Source organism: Doryrhamphus excisus, linkage group LG7 (genome assembly GCF_037039965.1).
Source record: "Doryrhamphus excisus strain RoL-2023G ecotype Guam linkage group LG7, RoL_Dexc_Guam_v1.1, whole genome shotgun sequence".
NCBI classification, from domain to species: Eukaryota; Metazoa; Chordata; class Actinopteri; order Syngnathiformes; family Syngnathidae; genus Doryrhamphus; species Doryrhamphus excisus.
Genome location: NC_136363.1, coordinates 7,339,621 through 7,364,367, shown reverse-complemented (window position 1 = coordinate 7,364,367; position 24,747 = coordinate 7,339,621). Strand labels below are relative to the sequence as shown.

Below are 24,747 nucleotides of genomic sequence, written 5' to 3'. Positions count from 1 at the left end.
CCATGTCTTTCTCTGAGCAGGTAAAGGGGACCTGATCGGGGCAAACTTGTCCTTAGACAACCGAGTGATAAAAACCAACGCAGACGTGAAAGCTCTTACTTACTGTGACCTGCAGTGTATTAACCTCAAGGGTTTGTACGAGGTGCTGGACCTCTACCCAGAATACTCGCATCACTTTGTCCAAGACATCCAACAGGATCTCACATACAACCTGAGGGAGGGACAAGAGGCACACGTGAGTCCTCAGCAATGTTTTGTTACACAGACTTGTAAAGACAGCAACCCTATTTTGGTAGCCTAAGGCTGGATAGTAAAGGCTTGTATATGCATTTTGCTATTTTTATGTGTACACACATATAAACACCACTATCATGTTAGCTGTTAGCATGCTAACATTAGCATTGCTAACATGCTAATATTGGCATAGCAGCATTTTCAGTTGTTTGTATTGGTAGACACTTATATGAACACTTAGCACTATATGCTAGGTCTTAGCATGCTAATATTAGCATGTGAGTATTACTAGCATGCTAGCATTAGCATAGTAGCCTTTTTAGCTATTTTCATTGGAGACACTATTATGCTAGGTGTTACCATGCTAACGTTAGCATGTTAGCATTGCTAGCATGCCAAAATGAGCAAACTAGCATTTTTGCAATTGTCATGAATGTGAACTTAAGCAGACACCAAGTGTCATCATGATACGTACATGGTAACTTATGCTAACATTATAGTAACATTTTTAGCATTTTCAGAGGTAGGCGTTAGCATGCTAACATTAACATGTTAACATTGTTAGCATTCTTTAAGTCATTAAATCCCTTCCATTGTATATTTTAGTGGTCAAGGAATCTAAATATGTAGATAAAATAAATGTAGTAATATTTATAGTGTAAATCACAACGTGGGAGAACTATGGCGCTATGAGTATGGTATGCGCTCTGTGAGAGCTTTTCTAGTTACACGATTATTCACTCAGTGTAGTCTACACTAATCAGAACAAATGAAAAGAATCTCTCTTGAATCATGCAGAAAACATGTCAAATGGAATGGAGCTAAATTGATGCATTGATTTTAAACACTGGTTCATGCATCTACCATTGTAGCAGTCATTTAGATATAAAGCACGGCAGTGTGCCTCTTGTGATTTTTGCACTTACCTTTCCTTATAACCTGCATTCACACATTCAAAAAAGAGCTAAATGGTACTTTATAGATGATGCTATCTCAGCTCAACATGGTTCTTCCTCCGTATGTGTTATCAATAACAACAACAAACTCTATAGATTAAGTAAGAATATATGATGCAATATGATTTGATCTAAAAATAACATTATTATTGAATGCGTGTGAATGATCAATGATAGTACGTAGGTGAGAGTTGGGAGGAGCACTTGAGGAAGTTTTGTTGTAATTACAGTCAGTCAGGATTGAGTGTGTGTTTTTTTCTTGTGTAACCACCACACACACACACACACACACACACACACACCACTGGCCCACTTTCACACACTAACAAACTGCAAGAGGGCTTTAAGGAGGAAAAGCTATTGAACTCAACTCATGTCGGAAGGTGTGTGTATTGGTGGAAGTAGTTCCTCAATGTAATACACTAGGGATTACTGTATGGCGCTTAATTGGTTGGTTCTCGACCCGACCTTGATAAGTGAATTTCGTGAAATAGGATTTCTTATTTATAAATGGAATATTTTCATCATCATGGCATTTTCCACGCCAAAGTCTCATTGTGTGCTCGGGCACAGAAAAGGACCTCCCCCAAAATTAGTATTAGGGGTACCTTTAGGGTCTGGCGCAATAAACCGATCAAAAGCTGTGTCTCTATACTTTCGTTCATTTCGTGTGGCTCTGTTATTGATTAAACGTAAGAAGAGATTAGACACCGTGACTACATATTGAATTTCCTGTCTGGTTGTCTTCCAGGTGAAGGCCAGACTGTCCACATCAACTGTTGATCTTCAGGTACTAACATCACCAACAATCTCCTCAACACCGATAATGATTAGTTCCAATCTAAGAGCAATAACTTCAGCTTTGAGCTCTGTGATGTTTATCCAATGCTGATCCGTGCTGTGTAAGCAGCCCTAAATGTTTTTTATCAGCCCAAAATCTAATTCATAGGCCAATATCAGCAGATAATATTGCCCAACATCCTTTTTTTTTACCTGGGAGAGGTAAAACCCCTTTTACATCGTCAGACCAGGGGCTAGACCCATGTTGACATTTTTGGAGGTCACTCTTGCATGAAAATGTATGCATGCCTTAAAGTGAACAAGGTCATATTTTAATGATGTGTAATATGGTAGCTTTGCAATACTGTTCCCCCTCCATTTCTAGTCAGGTGTGAAAAGAAATGGCCGCCTTGTTCAGGGCTACGCTCCTCTCGCCGAGGCCCAGGGGGGACATGACAAGGACAAGAGGGAGGATGATGATGGTCTGTCATCGGAGCAGAACACAGCAGTGAACCTCAGGGGCACAAGTGGATCATCTCCAGCGGGCCAACCCGGTCACAGAAGCAGGGGTCAGAGCTCAGAGAGGTCTCGGAGGATGAGCCAGGATATTACACTCGTCACTTTGGACCCTTCCAACCTGAGCCCCAGGTGAGCTACTTGCTTGTCTGCCTCTAGAACAGGGGTCTCAAACTCAATTTACCTGGGGGCCACTGGAGCTAGGGTCTGGGCAAGGCTGGGCCGCATCAGGTTTTCCAAAAAAAAAAAACGCACTTATTAAAAACAGAAAAATATACAAACTTTTTCAGTGCTTTGGTTCCTATTTTCTACAATAAAAGCTCTGATAAAACATTCCACAGTTCTCAAATATCTTAATTTTTATTTTTCTGCACAAAATAAAATGAAAAATAAATAAACAAATCAAGAATAAAGAAAATCAATCAATCAGTAATAAATAAATATAATAATAAAACAAATTAAAACTGCAAGCAGTGATGAGCGGGCTCGAGCACCCCGACGCGCTCGGGGGTACGCGCGGGTCGGGGGTACGCGCGGGTCGGGGGTACGCGCGGGTCGGGGTCGCGCGCGCGACCGGACGGGCGCGCGGACGCGCCGTACGAAAAACCGCGGCGAGCGGATAAGCGGTAAGGGAGTCACGGCACTTGCAATTTTCCGCCAGGAGGGGGCGACAGCGGTGGCGAGGCGGGTGCGCGGTCACGTCCCGTCCGACACCGCGAACCGCCATAAAAAAATTCACGACAATCGGACCACGCGGTAGGTCCTTGCGGCGGATATACGTTTCCGCCTGTGGGTGGCGCTATAGAGTGGTTGGCCCACACGGTAACGGACCGGAGGGTACCCCGAACCAACAGAAAAAATTAGGGGCCGATCCGACCGTGCGTAAGGAAGTTACGGCAGATATACATTTCCACCAGTTGGTGGCGCTATAGCGTATGTACACACACAGTCATAGACTAGAGGGTACCCCAGACCACCAGAAAAAATTTGGGCCTGATCCGACCATGTGGAAGGAAGTTACGGCTATATACATTTCCACCAGTTGGTGGCGCTATACAGTCGATGTACACACACAGTCATAGACCAGAGGGTACCCCAGACCACCAGAAAAAATTTGGGCCTGATCCGACCATGTGGAAGGAAGTTACGGCTATATACATTTCCACCAGTTGGTGGCGCTATACAGTCTATGTACACACACAGTCATAGACCAGAGGGTACCCCAAACCACCAGAAAAAATTTGGGCTTGATCCGACCATGTGGAAGGAAGTTACGGCTATATACATTTCCACCAGTTGGTGGCGCTATAGAGTCTATGTACACACAGTATAACAGACCAGAGATTGACCCAACACACCAAAAAAAATTTCAAGACAATCTGACCATGAATCAGGAAGTTACGGCAGATATACATTTCCACCAGTTGGTGGCGCTGTGTTTAGAACATGGCTTCTGGAGCATTAGGTGCGTCCTGTCATGATAGACGTCTCCACCGAAAATCATAGTGATACGTGTAACGGGTGGCGAGGGATAATGAATTGAAACTTCTAGGTGGCGCTAGTGTGTCAATTTAGATTGGTGTCACATGGGAGCACCACCAGGGCGCTCAGGCCTGGATTAAGGCCTCACGTTTAAGATTTCAGCAGCCTGTGACCTTCTGCAGGCAAATGATGACCTTTTGATGGTCAATGGCGAAGGCTGACCATTCGCCGTGGCCACGCCCCCCACATGTGCTTTACACACATCATAGTCCATCAACTGACATCATCAGTCTGTCAGTCAAACTGTGTATTGACTTTGATGTACATTGCTTCAAGGCAAGGCCAGACACCAGGCAGGGCCAGATATGAAATGGTCAAAGTTTGGTGGCGTGCCACGCCCACATCCTATGGAGCGGCCCAAAATCCTTCGCAATTTAACGTGGGCCATCCGTCTAGTGTCCGTTGATGCAACAACGGACTCATTCGGTCAAACCCCCTAGGAGGAGTTCGTCAAGATACGACCCATACATCCGCCCCCAAATGGCCGCCGCCACCTAAAATGGCCGACTTCCTGTTGGTTTTAGAACATGGGTTATTGAGACTTTTTTGTGCGTCCTGTCACGAGTGATGTCTCCTCCGAAAATCATGCCGATACGTGCAACGGGAGGCGAGGGATAATTATTTTAAAACTTCTAGGTGGCGCTAGTGAGTCAATTTGGCTTGGTTTCATATGGGGGCCACACCAGGCCGCTCAGGCCTGGATTCTGACCCCCCCTATGAGTTTTCAAGCCCATGCGACCTTTTGCGGGCGAATGATGACCTTTTCTATGTAAATGGCGAGGCCTGAGCATTCGCCGCCAGGCCACGCCCACCACGTGCGCTTTTCCTGCATCATGGTCCATCAACAGGCTTCACCAGGCTGTCAGGCAGTGACCTTGTGACCCCGATGTTCATCTGATGAATCTCCTGGCAGAAAAGGCCTTATGTAGATGACACGCCTTTAGCCTGTCGCCAAAAGGTGGCGCTGCGACGAAATCAGGAAGTGACCTACGGGGACCTTCGGGGCGGGGCCATGATCACATGTACCAAGTATGATGAAGATCTGACCACGTGGAGCCAAGTTATTCACGTCTACAGTTACGCTCAGCGTGCAAGGGCCGGACATATGAAAATGGGCAAAATTTGGGGGCGTGCCACGCCCACATCGTATGGAATATCCCAAAATCCTTCGCAATTTAACGTCGGCCATCCGTCTAGTGTCCGTTGATGCAACAACGGACTCATTTGGTCAAACCCCCTAGGAGGAGTTCGTCGAGATACGACCCCAACTTCTGGCACGAAAAAGGCCGCCGCCATCCAAAATGGCCGACTTCCTGTTCGTTTTCCAATATGGGTTCTTGAGACTTTTTGGTCCGTCCTGTCACGATAGACGTCTCCACCAAGTTTCGTGACGATAGGTGAAACTGGTGGCGGGGGCCAATTTTTTCAAAAATTAAAGGTGGCGCTAGAGAGTCAATTTTGGAACATTGTTTTCGGGACCCCCACCAGATCGAAATTTTCGCCAGACCTGACGCGCTTGCAAAATTTGGTGAGTTTTCGGGCATGTTAAGGCCCTCAAAATGGCCGTCCTTTCGTCAGAATAAAAAACGGAACGATTACAATAGGGCTTTCGCACTGGTCAGTGCTCGAGCCCTAATAAATAATGGCAAATAATAAAAACTTAAGAAACCACATATAGTTGGTGGGTAGACAAATATTTTTAGATTTTTTTTATTATTATTAGAGCCCTGTAGACATGACAAAACATGACTATAGTCACATTTATACTTTTTTAATTTACAACATATTGCGCAACTGCAGGGTCTTGAGACACATGCTAACTCGCAGACTAGAGAGCTAGCAACCTAAACGGTAGCCTCAGAGTTATTTCCTTTAAACTTAAAAAAGCCAAAAACGTACCACTTCCACACTGATAGGGAGGATAACTATTAACAGTTATTTAACCTTTAACATGAACATTAATCAAACGTAATAATTTTTTCTGGGTACATGATACCATACAGCATCCATATCAAACTTGCACGGGCCGCACTAACATTAAACTTTTGTATCAAGGCGGGGGCCTCAAACTAGTGTCCTGCGGGCCACATTTGGCCCGCTGGCCGTGTGTTTGAGACCCCTGCTTTAGAAGGTGCTCATGAGAATTTAGTAGGGTCCCCTGCATACAAGTAATTAGTTGAAAACTATACATATTTTTGCTTTACTAGTATCATATATGAGAGGGAACCCTAACCCCCTAACCCTGACATACATCTGGAGTTGTGGTACCTCTTACTGACTGACTGTATTGTTTAGACACTGTGGCTAATGAAGGTCAAGTGCAAATCCACTAACAAATAGTAGTTGAAACATTAGCTGTAGTGATGCAACAGACCCAATTGGTAGGCCTACTGTATATCCAACAAGTTATTCATAGGTAATCTGAGCACGTTAAAGCATCCTATTCAAAAGTCCCAAGCAGTAAGGACAGGCATGATTTGTTAACATCATTGCAAACAGAAGCAATAGACTTCCCCTGCAGTAAAAACACCAAGAGTGATGATGGAGAATTGACCTTGAGGTTATAGTTTTCCCATTTCAAAATGCCAGCGGAGTAATTCAATTGTGAATGAGTGTTAGCTGCTGTAACCTTATTTCCTTTGTGCAGGATAGTGGACGGCACAGAGGACAATAAGGGGACAGAAAGTCCGCTGCATATTCCGGGTTTCTCGTCCAGCCGTGGTTGCCGTGGCAATGACCCCAACAGTGCCTCAGCATGCAACACAGGTCCAACAATCATGCAGTACAACTCGTGACAACACTCTTACTCATTGCTAATTGCTGTTTTTAAAATATGCAACTCTTCACTTCTTTTCGTCTGTGTCACAGATATGCCACAGATCAGCACAGCAGAATTAGCAGCAAAAGCAGAGGAAACGAGGGGACAGCTGCGGCATCTTAACCAGCAGGTTGGTGTGTGTGTGTGTGTGTGTGTGTGTGGACGCTAAAAGCAGAAAAGATGCTGACAAGATTATGTAAAAAAATACAAAAGTGAAGCAAGTCCTCCTATAAATAATAATTTAGGATTAATTACAAGCCACCCTGGGCCATCTCTGTGTGGAGTTTGCATGTTCTCCCTGTGTATGCGTGGGTTTTCTCCAGGTACTCCGGTTTCCTCCCACATTCCAAAAACATGCTAGGTTAATTGGCAACTCCAAATTGTCCATAGGTATGAATGTGAGTGTGAATGGTTGTTTGTCTATATGTGCCCTGTGATTGGCTGGCGACCAGTTCAGGGTGTACCCCGCCTCTCGCCCGAAGACAGCTGGGATAGGCTCCAGCACCCCCGCGACCCTCGTGAGGAAAAAGTGGTAGAAAATGAATGAATGAATGAATGATTAATTACCAGTCTTGGCAAGTGTGCAATATAGCATTTTAATCAACTCACTGTGTGAGCGTGCCAATAAATCAGCTGTGCCATACCTCGCAACCTCTCACCTTTGCCTTTTTAGCCCCACAGACGTGTGCATATCCCTGAAGGTTAATTCAGGTGGGGGATTACTAATGTAGTGCTGAATAGAGGCCTATCATGGTGACCTCTGTGCTGTCTAATAGAAAAAAACAAAATGTGCAAGTCCTCAGAGGAGTCGGGTCAATAGCTGCTTGAATAATTGCACCAGGCTTGCAAAGCATTACAAGACCTGGGATAGACCTTGAAAAAGAGACACTGCATGGTGCACATTTTTAGGCGGCCATTGAAAATACAGAGCTTTTTAGTCCTGCTGGTATTGTTGTCAAATAAAAAGCCATTATGAATGGCACACCTCATGCTATAGCCACAATATTAGTAGTACACATACTGCGTTAATACTGCTGGGCTGTGTGTGTGTGGTCCATTTATCCTGACCAGCTCCCATCAGAATTGCGACCATACTGACGGCGTGTCAAACTGGACTGTCGCTCTCAGCATTTCTATTTTTATCAAAGTCAGCAAGTTTAGGTAAGTCATTCCACGACCAGCGAGTGTACATTGCAGCACCAAACATTATATTGACAAAGTCATGCAAAATTGAGTCTTTGACAAGACATTTTTTTTCCCATTGCAGCATTCGCTGGATTATGCAGGTGTACTAATACTGTGAAAGAGCGGTCACCTCTTGATGGGTTGGTTGTGTGCCGTTCTGAGGGCAGCTCCCAGTAGCTGATGAATGGTGATGAGCGCTCCTACTGGCAGAGGCAGATGGCATCTTGGCATGGCTTCATGGCTCTCTGTGGACGGATATCATTAACGTAATTAGTAACTAGCTTGTTACATGAAATGACAGGGAGAGGTGCTAGAGATACAGTACATGTGTTGACTGTGTATTATGACCCATTTTGTTTTTCAGCTGCATTCATAGCACCTTACTGTATATTGAATACTGTTGATGTTCAACACAGTTAACACATTATACCGTGATAGGTAGGTGGACTGGTGAGTGATTGAATAGGTAGGTAGTTGAGTGGTTAGTGCAATGGGTGGGTAGGTAGATGGGTGGTTGGGTGGGTCAGCAGAGTGGTAGTTGGGTAGGCCAATGGGTTCTGTCGGTAGGTTGAGTTGGTATTTTGGTGGGTAGATTGCTGGTTGATTGACTTGGTAGGTAAAGTAGGTCGACGGGTGGCTGGTTGGGTACGAAGGTAGATTGGTTGGATCATTAAGATAGGAACATGGTTGGTTGTGTCAGTTGGTTGTTCGGGCGATCAACTGATTGACTGCATGTTTTTGTGTCAACACACAGGTGCTAAACCTTGGCAGAGAAGTTGCAGACCTTGGCCAAGTGATGAAGAGGATGGCCCAGCTCATGGAGACCCTGATGTCAACCGGGCCCCAATCAGCACTGGTCTGCTCCCCGGGGCACCGCATGTACCTTCCCCACAATAACCCACCTTCATGTTTTCCTTCTCCGCCCTCGTCTCAGACTGCCTCCAAATGGGCGGACACGCCCAAGTCACTGCCTCCCTCACAGCATAGCCCCCACACGCGTAGACCCCAGGACCTTCCACTAGGGTGCGCCCCATTTCCCTCCCCCATCCCCGCAGCAGACGCTTGCCTGACTTCCTCGCCCCTTAGCTCGCCAGAGACTTGTCAATACAAGGACAGGCTTTCTACCTCGATCAGGTCAAGGGTATGCAGTCCACCTCTGCGGGACGGGGGGTATGCTAGCTCTGGGTGCTCCCTTCAGTATGGACCTGTGGAGACCTACCAGAACCAACCCAAGAGTTTGTAGCAGGCCTGCATTATGATTTTGTCTACCTTTTTTCCATAGACATTTTTGGAAAATGATCTCATTGGACGATGTTTGCAGGGATGCCAGAACCGTCTTGATTTAGAGACAACCAGTGCATGCAAACAAGAGTAAGTTGTGTTAGCTTTAGCATTTTGGTGTATGTTAAGACTCCCTCCTGCCACCAACCACCCCTGAGGTACCTTCTGTATTTTAAGCAATAGCACTACAGCAATGTTAGAATTCATAACTGGACACCACGGGTTTGTAGCTTTTCTCAAAGGGTATGGGTATGTCTCAAAGCTGGAAAGGTTAAGGTACAAAGGGGAACAGTCCAGTGACAAGCCATTGTACTCTGCGGCGCTTTTAGGTGGGAAAAGAAGAGCTTCTCGAGTAGTCAAGGTAGGTGACCAACACCCAACCCTTTGCCCTCCTATTCTTACTCACTCCCCCCGGTGCTGTATGGATGCTCTAATTTCCATGGACCAGCGCTGATTGGTGCTGGTGCTGGACTGGACATATTGTGCTCTTTACCACTGGTCCTCAGGGAAGGGGGAGATGGGTTGGAGGAGGTTTGAGGCTGGCTGGTAGTAGCTGGCTATGGTGGTAGAGGGGGAGGTTATGGTTGGCCTCCAGCGGCACGGGCCCTGCTGTCATCTGTCACACATAAGTAGGGCCCGGCTCTCCCTCTCTGGATCTTTTCCAATATTTCCCCACGTTTTCCATCTAACCACTCTCAGCCCTCCTTCCTCTTCTCTCTCTGCATGCTTTCCGGAGCCTTTTTGAGTAGTGCCTGTAGACGCACATTAACGCTGCATGTTCCTGTTGTGGAAATCCAGCTCGCCATTTATATCCTTCTATTTAAACGAAACGTTGTTTAAATAACCAAACTTGACATTTACTGATGCATATTTATTGGATGTGGGTTCATTTTTGAAACAAGCCGGGTAATTTAAGACACAAAGCAGTCAGATACGAGTGGCCTGGAGCAAACCGATAATAAATTGGTTCATGCTCCATGTTGCATAGGCCATTTCTCTGATGGTGAGCAATGATTTCCGGCTGGATGGCAATATTCCCATATAAATGCACAATATTTAAGACACTTTTATATTTCTATGAATGTATCAATATGAAATATGTATTTTTTTACCTTGAGGAATGCAAGATTTTAAGATAGCCCTCCTGTATATGAGATTGTGCCAGTTATGCTTGCCGGCACAAGCAGGATATGATAAATTGATCAACTGTTTTTGCATTAATGTACAGTAGGTTGGATTAAGATTCTCTGCTAATGGAATGTATTGGAATAAAACTTTCTCCCTTCAGATTTTGATATTAGAGACAATGTTATGCTAATAAACGACTGATATGACTGTTAAGTCTTTACCCTTATTAGGGCCCGAGCACTGCCGTGTGAAAGCCCCCTTGAAACTGCTGTTTATTATGATCATTATTATGTGACTTTAAAGTAGCAGCGTTGTCACAGGTAACAACATTAATCGTTTTTTTTTTTTTTTAACAACTTCCAATTTTGTGTCATCAAACGGAGGGCCTTTCTTCTTTGCACTTTTGCCGCTTTTCTTCCATTGAGCTGAAAAGGTCAGTTCTAGTGAAAATGAGCAACACCAATCGTGGCGGTGCTCTTTGTGTGTCTCAGCCTATTGTGGCGCTGACCCAGCTACCGCACACAAACCTTTCCATTCAAATTAGCAATTTATGTCCCAGATCGCAGCTCTAAAAAAACGTACAAACACTGAGAATTTATTTTTGTCAATGTATTGTGCCAGTCCCTGCAGATGTAGTACATAATGGACATTTTCTGAAATGTACCAGCTGTGCTTTTTATTCAACCTTTAAAGACCTGCCTGCCAAATAACAGCGACTTGTTATCGGAAGTGTGTGTGGTGTCTGATTTTCATGCTTATCCACGGCCCGTGTGTATCAGTAAGCACACATCCATGTATAAGTAAGTGTTTCCGTGTGAGGTGTTGGCTGTTGTGTCTGCACGCAGAAAGAAAAGGAGAGGGGACACTTGTGTGTTTGATAAATGACTCTGAGCTGTTCCCGTGAGTGCTGTGGCACAAGTGGCGCTCTGACTAAGGGTGGCAGAACAATGCATGTGTCAGAAGCCGCATATTAATGGTGACTTCCCCTCTCTGTCCCTTCAAGTGAACATAGCCCAGCAGCTGCCAAATTACCTCGTCTCTTTCTCCTCTAACAGGAAGTGACCACTTCTTTTCACCACCAGATTGCTGAAGATCACCACTGAATAAATAATCCTTTATTGTGTTGATCTGTGGAGCAAAGGACAGCATTGTAAAGTATGGAGTAGTACAGGTATCGTGTAGTATAGTGCATTGGAGTATACCCATTAAGAACATGTGCAAAAAAAGACAGAAGGTTCTTAGTTCTTTCCTCATGATTATACGATACAATTTTTTAAATTGTATTTATCCTTTAGATTTTGGATTGGATAACCAGTTTCTTTATTGTTACTTGTGTGAAATATGTTTTTAATCTGGGGATAATCCATTTCAAAAAATGCTTATCAGTTTTGTGGCTCACACCACTGGTATACCACTAGAGGCGCTGTTGAGTCAGTAGGTCGATTCTTGCGTAGCATTTTATGATGAAACTTTTAAACACTTGCACTTTTGAAATATATTAGAGCTGGTCATTCCTGTGAACTTTAAAAGTTAATTTCATAAGGTGCTGACCTCATTTGTGCTTGAGGTGGAAGTTAAAAGTTCAATATTGACAAGACACAGAGTAACAATACAAAAATAATCATGCTCAGTATTGCTATAGAGTACCAATTTAATATATCTTGGATTGCGTCAACCAAAAATAAGCAAATCATGGTAATGTTCTGTATTGGATGTAATTAGACTGTGCAGGTATACCTAATGATGCGTCCTATAAGTGTCTGAGTCCATTAAAAACAAATAAAAACTGTCATGCCACAATCCACTATTCCTCCGTGACCCTTGGAGGACCCCAAGCAGTGATAAAGCATCTTTTACATTATGGCTGTAGCCCATGCACGGCACTTATGTAACTTGGAGAAGCCATTGCACAGTATTAATCACCATCACATTATGAGTCCTGACCTCTTTGCCTTGGAGCTGCAGACAGCCTTTCATTGAAAAGGTGCCACTGCAGTTGGCTGGGCTAAGTGCACCAAGAGCTTTTTAATGTGACACAGTCAAAGCGGCTATTAGCTCCCAATGCCTGCAGGCGAGGAGAGGTCCTTGTGATGTGTCACGGTCTTCCCCGTTTCCCACACTGTCTCCCATTTCTTCTCTCGAAAATGCCACTTTGTTCAAAACACTACTACTTGTATTAAGTGACATGGTGTGTGACGCTTGCTGTTGGAAGCTGATGGGTATTACAGGCTGCAATCACCCTCACACACGCACTATATCACAGGTTAAGCATCAGGGTGCTGGTGTGTAAGAGGGGTGACTATGAAGGCAAACTGCTCCCTCTGCTGCCGATGGAAGGAAATGTAGCTTGTGTTTTCATTGTGATGTACAGTATGACCGTCCAAAGTGCAAAGTGCAATGCAGGTCCACAGATAAGCGGTTTCAATGTATTGATTCATATTTAAAATATATTTCATAATATATATCTATAAACCATGTCTATACAGCCCATGACCACAATCTATGTGCCTTGAAAATTCTGTCAAAATCATCAAAAATGTCTGGGAGTTATTAGTAGCCATGGTGGGTTGTGTTTAAAGACATCACGTAACTTAAACTGAATTCAATTTTTGTTGGCTTGACATTATGTGTATACTTTAAAGATTTAAACCTAATTAATGAAATAAATTAGCTAGAACCGTTGTGACAGCCCTAATTATAATACAAATGCACACTTTATGGACAAAAATACTGTGAAAGTAGGAAAATATGGCGTCTTTTTTAATAATAAATAGAACTTCCATTCTTACGGGAAGACTTTCTACAAGATGTTGGGAGTGTGTCATAGGTCTCCAAGAGGGTCAATCGTGCCATCAAGGACCTAAGTCAGATAAACAGCCGACAGGTGTGCCCCCATGTTTTGTCCATATTGTGTATATTTATACAGGGAGTCGCTATTTATACCTAGCAATACCTGGTATTCACTTGTTGCAAGTCCTAAAGTCCATTTTCATCTCATTAGGGAGACACCAGTTGCTCAAAGTGCCACTGTTGTGTGGGATGAGACGTGCAGGGCCGCAGGAAGAGATCGCCCGCGCTTGAGTGGGAGCCGCCATCACTCGGTGGGATGCTCTGCTTCACTGCTTCCACACACAGTTGAGACTGTTGGTGCACCAGCTGGCCGCTCAGCTAAAAAAGGGATGATGTCATGTTCTGAAGAAATATGAGGGAGATGTCTGCTTTTATACCTTTATGAACTTCCACTGTTGCTTGTTGCTGATTGGTGGGTGGCTTGCACACTCTGAGAGGACCACCCGCTTTTCAACAGCGCCCAAACACAAAACCCCCTCAGAACCCCATCGCACTTCCCCATCAGAGTTTAGATCACAGTGCTGCAGTGACAACAGGTTATATTTATTGCATGTAACCCATGAGCACAGACTGTTGTCATGGTTACCTGGCTGCCTGTACCGCTGCATGGCGCTATGATTATGGCTCCACCATGCCCGGGGCGGTAGTCCACACAGCCGCCAGATGCGATGTTGTACAGCTTCCAACAGGCAAAGAACCACTCTTATTCCACCATTGTGGAAACGTGTGTGTTTGTGTGTGTATGCTACCTCGCCTGACAGTCCCGCTCTGTCCTGAGGAATGTAAAGTTGGGGATAAACTGTAGTCAGGTACCAGTGGAAGTCCTGACAGCCCAAAGTCCTCTTCAGCAGCAGGCGCTCAGTAATATTCGGACTCTCAGACTGCACATAACACATTTTTGTAGTTTGGATCGCTTTCTGGGTTAAGACGTCGTCACATGACACACATACCTGCCTGATAAAATGAGCCAGCGTGTCCCTCCTGTAGAAAATCTTACGGTACGCGTCCATCCAAGTGTCAGCTATGCGGATCTTGTTCCTCTCAAGCTGCTCCTGGTCTCGGAAACGGTAGGGCAGGTGGCGCTGGTGGTCTACTTGGGCCACGCGGGAGCACGGAACCACCTCCATGGAGCCCCCACATGACCACACCTTGGACAAGATCAGCAATTAAACATTTTGTGGTAAAATAATAATGCTTTTTGTTTCCACAATGTGAGATCCAATGGTTCTGTTTGGGCCTTTGTGGAAAAGCCAAAACATTCCCAAGAACTTGGCAAAACCACAACACACGAGCATTAGCACATGAGTCATATTTCTTCATGTGCAAAATTATTGGTGATGGTAATGCTTTAAAGTTAAAAACAATTATCATAAAATATAAGATAAATTTACCCTGATTGACAGCTCAATTTGCTCTCCTCCCCACAGCACAATCCCAGGATCATAAGCTCCCACTTTGTGGAAGAAATGTCTATCCATGGCCAGAACCCCTCCTCCTAATGCTGGACTCCTAAGTCACATTCAAAACAGGATGAAGTCAAACATTCCGCTATGGTGTTAAAATGTCATTTCTCTGCAACGGGAGCTACATTTCAGGGTGTAGTCATGTCACAAAAAAAAACAAACAAAGATTCAGATTTCAGCCATCTGAGACTCTTAAACTCACAGTACAGGTTCAACCGCCAAGTCTGGGTCCTTGTCCAGCAGTTCTGGTTTGGATTCCCAGTAGAAGTCAAGGTTCCAGTTGAAAACTCCCCACACTGGCCACTGAGTGGCGTTGTACTGAAAAGTCTGCCAGTGGATCATATCCATGATGGGGGAAACTACTCTGGTCCTGCACACATAAAACACCACATCCATGACGTGTGCGTGTGTGCTCGGCCACGTTTAGAAACACGCTGTCCTTTATTAGTCAGTTCTGGAGAGCATGTGTTTGAAATATTTTCACCATGCGTTATAATCTCCAGAGAAGAAAGTCAAAATTAGCCACAAGAGGCAGAGAACAAAATAGAAACAAGGACAATCATGTGAGAAGCTCCAGAACACTGATTAGGCATCTAATTGGAGCCACACTGCAGGCAGACTGAATACCACAACTGAGGCCAAATCATCAGACTACAGTCCCAAAACTGAAGACCCTCTCTAATGGACTATGTCCTCCCATATGTGGTGCTTGAAGAATACTGTTTGACTGCAGTGTATGAGTAATTACCTGTCCTGAGCCACTCTCTCCAGGAGTGGTTCCAGCCAGCCACTGTGGCATTCACAGTGTGAGTCCATGAAAACCAGAACCTCCCCTGAAGCTCTGGATGCACCTAGACTGCGACACCCGCCGACACCCAGGCGCTTCGTGCTGCGAATCAAACGCACCCCATCCAGATTTGACACATACTCACTCAGCATACTCTTCAGGTTATCTGGAATGACATGATGAAGACATAATGCACTGATTAATGGGTCGGTGGATGTATGTATACAAGTGATGAATGGCTGGATCTACTCAGAGATGGATGATGCATGTCAACAGATGACACATGGATGGAGATGGGGGGCCTGATGGATGTGTAGTGGTGGTCACATGGGTGATGTATGGATGGATGAATTAATGAATGCCAATGGATGGTTGTTTAAAGGTGGATAGATGGGTACATGTGCACATATATGGATGGATGGATACAGTAGATGAAGAGGCATGGCGGAGAAAGGGGTGATATTAGAACATGAGCATGGATGTATATGGACGTAGTGGGGCATACATACCCCGAGTACTGAAGTCGTCCACTAGGAGGAGCTCCAGTAAAAAGTCTTTAGGTGCTGTGTTGAGGACGCTGTGCAACGTGCGTAAAAGAGTGGCCCAAGCCTCGTCATGAAAGCAGATGACAACGCTGGCAGAAGGCAGTGATTCACTGTACAGCTCCCCTAGACACCTGTTACATACAAGTCAATGTCACGCTGTCACACGATCAAGTGAACACTATTAGCATGCGGAAAAGTTGCGCACTCACTCGGGGTGTCGCACCTCTGGCGGTGAGACTTCTTCCTGACGCGTTTCTTTACCCTCGCGATCCTGCTTCTTGGCTGCGGGCAGGAGCACCTTGTAACCCCACTTCTTATTGTGTGGAGGGTTCTTTGTGCCCTGAGTGGACCCCACGAACAGAAGCTGGTCCTCTTGAAGCGAGTTGACGGGGAAGTCGACTACGAGCTCCAACGCTGCGTCTCGGAACTGCACCATGGCATCCGAGTCGTCTGGCGAACCGAGGGTCCGCCGTGGAGTGGCGGCTTCCTGCTGAGTGCCACCGTGGAAGAGATCGGAGAGTGTCAAAATAAGCAACCCGACGAGCAACAGCCACAAACACAGCATCCTCCTCCGGATGGTTCTAGCGCTGCCCCGCAGCCACATGTTGGAGGGAGGCTGCAGGACTGTTAGCCCAGGACTGTTGTCACTTCCATGTTCGACTTAAGTCTATAACTATGGCACAGAATAACTATGCAAGCACACAACCAGCACATTTGTATCCGCTGGACGAGAGACGCAGGTTGACAAGAACGCTCAACGAGGGCTGGGCGGATCGATCCAAATGCCGACAACACGGATATCAAATACGACACGTGATAAGATCGCAGTTTTTGTTTTCCTTTGCACAATTATGTGTAGTTATGTGGTGCCGACTGTTTACATTGTTGTATTCATATAGTGTGGTATTGTACATGGAGACAGGAGGTATTAAGGGGCAAAACAACAGTAGTTTTGCTTTTGGTGAGTTATTGGGCATTGACAATATTTGCTCAGACGATTGTAGTATAGAGGGAATCATTTAGTTAATTTTTATTTTAACACATCATTACACTGTTATGCCTGAAATCTTAATTCTGATTAAAATCATGATCAATACATTAAACGCAAAATCATTAGAGGGCGACAAATCTCAAGTAAAAAAAAAAATCATACTGCATATACGTGGTATCAGATCGATACCAATATTTACAGTATCGACCAACTCTAGCTTCAAATCCCAAAACTGAACATGACCTCTTCTTTAGTTCACCCCAAGGTCCTAAAGCCTAACCAGCCTAACCTTCAAAATACCTCCACCTGCTACTTATTGACTGACATGCTTAAAGCACGGAATTGAACCAATTCTTTACATTTGCTTTTCTGGACTGCACCAATATATGTAAATAATAACACCCCCTCCCAAAAAAAATAAAGAAGTTGGACATTGCTTCTTATCTGTGTATGAGGATCTCTAGAGTTTACTGGTAGAGGTGCTTGCAGTCTGAACATCTGTCAGGACCAGAAAAACAGGGGTGGTCCAGTCCAGTTCAATCTTGGCAGTTTATGAGTTCATGCTAATGGAGAAAAAGGCCATGGAAAATAATGATTTCCCCTTAAATTGCTATCACAGTCATAAGTTTATAGCACAGCCTCGGGTCACCCAATGGGGGTTTAGGTTTCCCTGTATGGGACACTCATTGAAATTGACTACTTATTATCAGTGGCTTAGATAAAAAAAAAATATTTGTTATATGCATGTAAGATATTTAGTCCACATTTAACAAAAATATATGTTTGTTTTTATGACTTTCTGAAAATATATCACCCATCACTGTATCCCATTAAATTGTATGGCTAATTTCTACAATGGTTTTTACTTGGAGATGGCTTGGATGAAGTCAACCATCTACCACATGTAAAGTCTATTCTGAAGACTTGTGCAAGTTACTATAAAAAGAATATATACAGTCATGTTTGTCAGTGTGACATTGTTTTGCATTACATCCAGCCCAAAAAGGTCATTGCATGTATAGGGCCTGCTAGTTTGTAGGCTTGATGCATGTGTGAAAGATGGATGAGTCTGTGATAACACAGTGCTGAGTGTGTGAGAAGAGCAGTTTACCTTCCATACATTATGTACAAAGACACTGCAGTCCACTCAAGATGACAAGGCAGAGTCACTAATTTACCTTGCAGGGCTAATTATTGGACTGCTTGCTCCTTTTTGTTCCAGGACCTTTATCCGAGGATGTGCTGAAAAACAGAGGACCGCAATAAGAGCAGTGGTCAACGATGGTCTGTTCCATGTGTTCTAAGTTGGTGTTCACAAGGCAAGAGGGGATAAAAAGTTCTTCATGTATTTCCAGAAAAGCAAAATGAACACTCCCATATGTCCTCTGCACAAGCCAAAACACACTGAAGTGAAGTATCAGCTGCCAACACATAGCAGCACAGGAGCGCGCACACACACAAACGCACGCACACGCAAGGAATTTGTCTGCATTCCACCTCTAGAAACATAAGCTGTGCATGAAATGGTAGCAAGCACATCTGCACTATTAAACTTTACATATGGTGTGATGCTTTTGTCAGCCGTTCTACATTCATTCATATTTCTACATCAAGAGAATACGCCCCATAAAAGAGAATGGGTGTGGTGCTTGGAAATAATAGGTAAAATACATAATATTCAACAACTTTGGTAATAATGAAGCCAATGAGAAAAGTGATGGCTACAGCGGTGACGCCCCCTGCTGGACAAAAATCTAAATAATTCTTAAAAGGGATGGGTGTTGTTTTTCTACGAGTATTTTTGACTTTTAATATGAATTTCAGTGAAGATCTAATTTTTTGTGGGGGGTGCACCACAATGAAATGGAGATGACCATCACATGTTGTGTGGTGCTGAAACACAACACAACCTTTCACGCTACTATATTGCACACTTTCCTTCTGCTTTTGGGACGCTGTGGCGCAACCGGCTTCCATGCATCAGTGGGTCACTGTGAGCAAAGTGACTGTCATGTGGTCACTGTCACACACGGACTACTAAAATAAACAAAATAACATGAATGCAAAGGGACTGCATCTGTATTAAGTGGGCCACGTTATAATTTGGAGTTGACACCTCGATCGTGGACAATTATCATCAGCATATTGATGATCCGTCTTTAGATGTACAGTACCAATCGATAGAAGAAAAGAGGAAGAGGATGCATCTCTCTCCTCATGACTTCCCTGCCTTGTGCACTCTAATGAGGGATGAGATGTGTCTCGTTAGGAAGCATCACATGTCTATGTGCTCACCAGCTACAGATTCAATTACTGCACACAAACAGTCAAATCAGACCAGGGCGAGCAGAGCGTCGGCCAACATCTTCTCCAGCAGACATCCACTGACGCAGAATAGACTACTTTTTTTTAAGTTATTATTTTGAGATGGGACTCTTTACATGTGTTTTTCTTCTCACATGCATCTGTTTGGTTTATCAAGCGGAGGGACGCAAAAGTAAGATGCTCAACTTTATTATGGATGTAGTTCTACTGCACTTAATCTATCATATTCTAAAATGTTAGAAGTTGCTTAAATATTATAACGTGAATGTAAAGGTGACTATAGGGGTGCTAGTATGTCTACGGGGCTCTAATGTAAAAGCTGTATTTAGAAAGTTGTAACCAGGTTTTGCCCCAACTATAAAGATATTCCACATCCTACTTAATTGATATTCACTTATCCTTGTTGGGTCTGGAACCAATTAACAGCGGATTACCGCACAAAATTTTGTTAACATTCAAATCTTGTCGCAATGCAAATAAAGAACGTCTTAATAAAAAATAAAATAAAATGATTGTGTTTGTTTCTCCAGCTTACGCTGACATGTTCCCCCATAAGCACACAACAGCAGGAAAGCCTCCTTTTCCGATCCCAGCAATCCCTGGCTGGGGTCCTGACACCAATCCATGGGATGACTACATCTACCCGCCACTAAAACCAAAAACCAAGGAGCTCATGCACAGACGAGGTGGGTTTTAGATGTGTTTGTTGACTAGTTGGAGTGTTGACTCGAGAGAGGGTCTACCATGTGTCTCTGCAGGCAAGCCTACAGTCCGCCTCACCAGTAACAGCCCGGCTTTAAACGGCTCCATCATCTCCTTCACGGCCAAGCTGGAGTATCCTCCGTGCCAGAAGGAGGACGCCAGTGGGGACCTTGTGTGGGATGAGCACTGTGACGACGGTACGGAGCTGGAGGCTTCAGGTGCTGTGAAAAAAATAAGCCACAACAGGCCTTGTTATGAAACACGATAGTCCACACGCTAAATCAACGGCTGCTTCCTTTTCCTCGCAGCAAATGGACAAGTACGCTCTGGTTACGTGTACAACTGGACGTCCTGGATGGATGACTACGGATTTGGGAAATGCACAGACCCGAACAAATGCAATGTGTTCCCTGATGGCAAGCCTTTCCCTCAGAGCAACGACTGGAGGCGCAAGAACTACGTCTATGTGTGGCATGCCATGGGTGAGACACCAAAGCACATATTGTGGTGTAAAAAATGTCAAGTCTAATTGAAATATTAGTCAATGACAACACAATTAAACACATAAATGCAGTTATTATTATTATTAAAGGAGGAAAAAAAACTCCAAACCTACATGGCTCTTTGTGAAAAAGTGATTGCAGACTGAATGGTTCCATTTATCACAGCAAGTCTTCCAGGTCCTGAAGCAGCAACACGGCTCCAGACCATCACACTCCCACCACCATATTTTACTGCTTGTATGGTGTTCAATTTCTAAAATACCAGACGTAATGGTACACACACACCTTCTAAAAGCGTTTTTGATTTTGGAACTCTGCCATGCAGGCCGTTTTTGCCCAGTGTCTTTCTTATGGAGGATCCAGGAACACAGGTCTTCATCGAGGCAAAATAGGCCTGTAGTTCTTTAAATGTTGTGGGGTCTTTTGTGACCTCTTGGATGAGTCGCCGCTGCGCTCTTGAGGTCATTTTGGTTGGCCGGCCACTTCTGGGAAGGTTCACCACTGTTCCTTGTTTTCACCATTTGTGGATAATGGCTCTCACTGTGGTTGGCTGGAGTCCCAAAAGCTTTAGAAATGGCTTGACAGATCGCAATTAACCTCAGTTATGTTTTAATGGAGGTGGGGGGGGGGAAATCTCTTTTTCCACACAGGACCATGTAGGTTTGGATTGTTTTTCCTCCTTTAATCAAAAGTTTCATTTCAAAACTGCATTTCGTATCTTTTTCAGACCACTCTGTAAATATCGTGATTACACTAAAGGCCCATGCATATTGGTTATTTTCTTGCCCCAGGTCAATATTTTGAGACATGTGACGGCTCCTCCTCCAGCCTGTCCCTCAACACCTCCAGTATCCCACTGGGAGCAGAGGTGATGGAGGTGCTGGTCTATCGTAAACGTGAACGCAGGAAGTACAGCCCCGTGAGCACTGACAACACCGTTTTCTATGTAACAGGTAGAAACAGGCCTCCTTCCGACGTAGCGAGCAGCTTTAAAAGCCAATGAATTAATCATGTCTGACTGTAACAGATAAGATCCCAGTAGTGGTGGACATCTCCCAGAAGGCTGCGGTCAATCAGTCTGACAACGTGTTCTTCCGCGGTGAAGATGTGCTCTTCCAAGTGCATCTTCACGACCCCAGCGGATATCTTAAAACCGCAGCGGCCATCGACTACGTGTGGGACTTCAGAGATGGCAACCAGCTGGTGACCCATCGCAACGTTATCACACACGCCTACAGCACGGTGGGCAACGTCACTGTCAAGCTGGTGGTGGAAGCGGCTTTTCCAGTGGAATGTCCACCTGCTACGGCCACGTCCGCTTCAACCCCATCCACGCCACCACCCTCTACTGGTAATACACAGTAGAACCAGACACGGGGGTGGGGTCCTATGCTAGCTAGCTATAGTGTATTGTGAGCATAGTTGGATATGAGAGAAGTCAACAAAAATTGCAGGGGTCATGTTTGCATTCCTGCCGTGTGTGTGTGTCCTACAGAGTCTTCAACGCCTCTACTTGCCACTCACCCTGTTACTATGACGATGACAATGGCACAGAGTGAGTTTCTACATCTCAAGTTTTCCATCTATCCATCCATAGACTTCAGATCTCATAACACTTGCTGCCATCTCTAGCTTCTGTCGCTATGACAACTGGGATCCCCACCACAGAAGTCCCCCCTTCCATCATGGCTACCGTGACCCCAGAGACCGAGACCGAGCCCTCCACCCCGGTTTGGCTTCGCAGCAAGCATGTGCCAGACAGCAACGAGTGTTACCGCTACGCGTACGGGACGTTTGTGGGCAACATCAGCATCATTGGTATGTGGAAGGCGCTTGTTCATGTGCTTATCTGATCCGAGACTCATCATAATATTTTGGGAGTCACAGCCTTGCATCAATTCAATTTGCAGTTTAACAGTTTTATCATACTGCCATCTAGTGGTGGTAAAACGCAATTAATTCAACCTACCGAGATACAATAGCCATTTTAACTGTATTATCACACTTACTATACAAATTATAACTGACTTAGTGTATGAGATGCGTTTTCTGGGGAGGAAAAACCTGTAAACCCATTAATGAACTGTAGTATAGGAGCATTATTCTGGTATATTTAGACATAGACAGACTTTATTGTCATTGCACAATAACAGCAGTGAAATTGCCAACGAAATGTCGTTGCCTGGCTCCCGTGTAATAAATAATAATGTGGAGAATAAATAGATGACATCAAATATGAACAACGTACAGCGTAAACAGTAATTTGTACAAATAATTGAGCAGTCCCTGAATTATATTTTCATTTAACGCCATTAATCACGTGCCGTTTGTCCACCTGCAACATTAGCTTTAGCCTAGCTAGCTTGCGTATGCTAGCAAACAGTTCAAGAAACGAAATTGTCCCATTTTGAATGAAATACATTTGTTATTTTTAGTAAGGGTTTTGTCACACACACATTAAGAAGAAAGTAAACTTTACAATTAACAAAATAATATTTTCCTCAGAGCCCAAGCACCCAGTGAAGAGCCAATTAGCTACCAATCGTATTGTTGACGTGATGGCCGCCAGGGTAACGAAGACTGACATCACTTTCCTAGTTAAATGCCTTGGCAGGTATGTACGCGACATAAATTAAGACCAAAAATACTTTTCATATAAAGGCTTACCTTCCCTCTTCAGCGTCCCCACATCGGCGTGTACCATCGTGTCGGACCCAACTTGTACTTGGGTGAACAGCATTACGTGCGATGAGGTGCCTCCATCCGCAAAGTGTGAGGTGAACCTGAGGAGAACCTTTCCACAACCCGGCACCTACTGTGTTAACATCACGCTGGAGGACTCCCGCAGCTTGACTCTGACCACCACCACTGTCACCATCAATAAAGCCCAACAGGAACCTGGTAAGTTGCAGAAATATACCAAAATGTTAGAGTGGGTTAGTAAAGTACGTTTCACCATTAAGAGTCCAGGACGCCCTATACTGCTGAGGTGATCCTCTCTACCGGCACTGTACTGTTCGCCCTTTTTGCACTTATTGCTTGTCTGCTTTACAGGTAAGTCACCCCCAATTTAAAAGTATATAGATAATTAATTTTGACAATGTTTTTAACTTACAAACTTCTGTCTCCGTTAGACGCTACAAAGTGTACCGCCCCATTCGTAGGTCCCTGGTGGAGGACGCCTGCAGTCGTGGTGGGGTCGGCCGCGGAGTGATACGCCTAAGGGAGGCGCTCTTCCCATCCAGCGAGGAGCGCCATTACCTGCTGACTGAGAGGCGCCCCCTGTAGTTTGCCCTTTGTTATGGCACCCAATAACATTCCATTGCAATAAATGATTCATTTAAATATTTACATTAATTGTATACTTGATTCGTTGGCAATAATCTCCTGGTTCAGGTGAGGGGGTGATATTTTGAGCAGAATAATTTTGTGCTGCAAGTTTATAGTTTAACATAAAATGCTTAGACATGAATAAAAGCGGTCAACTAACAAATCAGTGTCCGTGGGGATTATTTTACTGTATAAACTTAAGATTCCAACCAAAAAGTGTTTTTAAGAGTGTCAAACTACATGACATAAGTTGTTTTCCCTCCTACTAACACAAATTGAGGTAAATGTACTTATTTAGCACTGAGCTGACATGTAGAATTGTTGCATGCACTTTTATGTAAAACAGGATAATCCATCAAAATGATTATTTTTTTTGTCCTTTATTCAGAGGCATTTGACAAGTGGAACTGTGTGAGGGGAAGGTGAAGGGGGTCACAAGCATGTTTTGCAGATGGGGGAGTAGGGATTTTCATGCTGTCGTTAGATCACTTTTCCGAAAAAAAGAAAAGAAAACAACCTGATCCCTGAAATCTGTCCTGTAAGAGAATGTTCAGCGTTACACAGCTAACAGAAGAAGATAGCTACTAAGACAGGGGAAAAAAAATAGTCATAAAAATTCAGCATTTGTGAAAGACAAAAGTGTGGAAAAAAATACAGGACTTGTATCTATTTTGCAGTCTTACAAATTAGAAAGAAAAAAAAGGCTGGCCCTTTAAAAATAAAATAAGTGTATTCTCATTTCATCTATTGAATGCTAAATCAAAACAGGGGATTTGACTTATTTTTCCCACAAACAAACCCAAGCACAAAG

The 24,747-nt window shown here is 44.3% G+C and overlaps 3 protein-coding genes across 4 annotated transcripts in view; 2 read left to right on the top strand and 1 right to left on the bottom strand.

Annotated features, from left to right (window-relative positions):
- Positions 1 to 9,274, top strand: part of kcnh8 (potassium voltage-gated channel, subfamily H (eag-related), member 8) — a 36,599-nt gene extending 27,325 nt beyond the window's left edge. The window contains exons 11-16 of the mRNA XM_058047750.2: positions 21 to 235; positions 1,942 to 1,980; positions 2,356 to 2,618; positions 6,676 to 6,794; positions 6,897 to 6,976; positions 8,786 to 9,274. Of these exons, the coding sequence (XP_057903733.2) occupies positions 21 to 235; positions 1,942 to 1,980; positions 2,356 to 2,618; positions 6,676 to 6,794; positions 6,897 to 6,976; positions 8,786 to 9,274 (1,205 nt within the window). The remainder of the gene's footprint in view (positions 1 to 20; positions 236 to 1,941; positions 1,981 to 2,355; positions 2,619 to 6,675; positions 6,795 to 6,896; positions 6,977 to 8,785) is intronic.
- A 2,483-nt stretch (positions 9,275 to 11,757) lies between these two features.
- Positions 11,758 to 16,795, bottom strand: LOC131102238 (polypeptide N-acetylgalactosaminyltransferase 15-like). The gene is made up of 10 exons (XM_058047784.2): positions 16,295 to 16,795; positions 16,050 to 16,216; positions 15,502 to 15,706; positions 14,956 to 15,123; positions 14,682 to 14,799; positions 14,241 to 14,438; positions 14,040 to 14,171; positions 13,877 to 13,969; positions 13,668 to 13,811; positions 11,758 to 13,608 (listed from the first exon to the last, which is right to left on the bottom strand). Exons 1-10 carry the CDS (start codon positions 16,687 to 16,689, stop codon positions 13,438 to 13,440), a joined length of 1,791 nt encoding a protein of 596 aa, XP_057903767.2. The 5' UTR covers positions 16,690 to 16,795; the 3' UTR covers positions 11,758 to 13,437.
- Positions 16,796 to 19,379: 2,584 nt separating this feature from the next.
- On the top strand, positions 19,380 to 24,099 carry gpnmb (glycoprotein (transmembrane) nmb). 2 transcript variants are annotated; one of them, XM_058047783.2, is made up of 12 exons: positions 19,380 to 19,573; positions 19,932 to 20,087; positions 20,160 to 20,300; positions 20,412 to 20,585; positions 21,398 to 21,559; positions 21,634 to 21,957; positions 22,102 to 22,161; positions 22,239 to 22,424; positions 23,112 to 23,220; positions 23,287 to 23,507; positions 23,570 to 23,660; positions 23,741 to 24,099. In XM_058047783.2, exons 1-12 carry the CDS (start codon positions 19,504 to 19,506, stop codon positions 23,892 to 23,894), a joined length of 1,848 nt encoding a protein of 615 aa, XP_057903766.2. In that variant the 5' UTR covers positions 19,380 to 19,503; the 3' UTR covers positions 23,895 to 24,099. The 2 variants fall into 2 exon arrangements, with proteins under 2 accessions (XP_057903766.2, XP_057903765.2); XM_058047782.2 differs by having other exon boundaries at positions 19,383 to 19,573; positions 20,160 to 20,321.
- Positions 24,100 to 24,747: the final 648 nt, after the last annotated feature.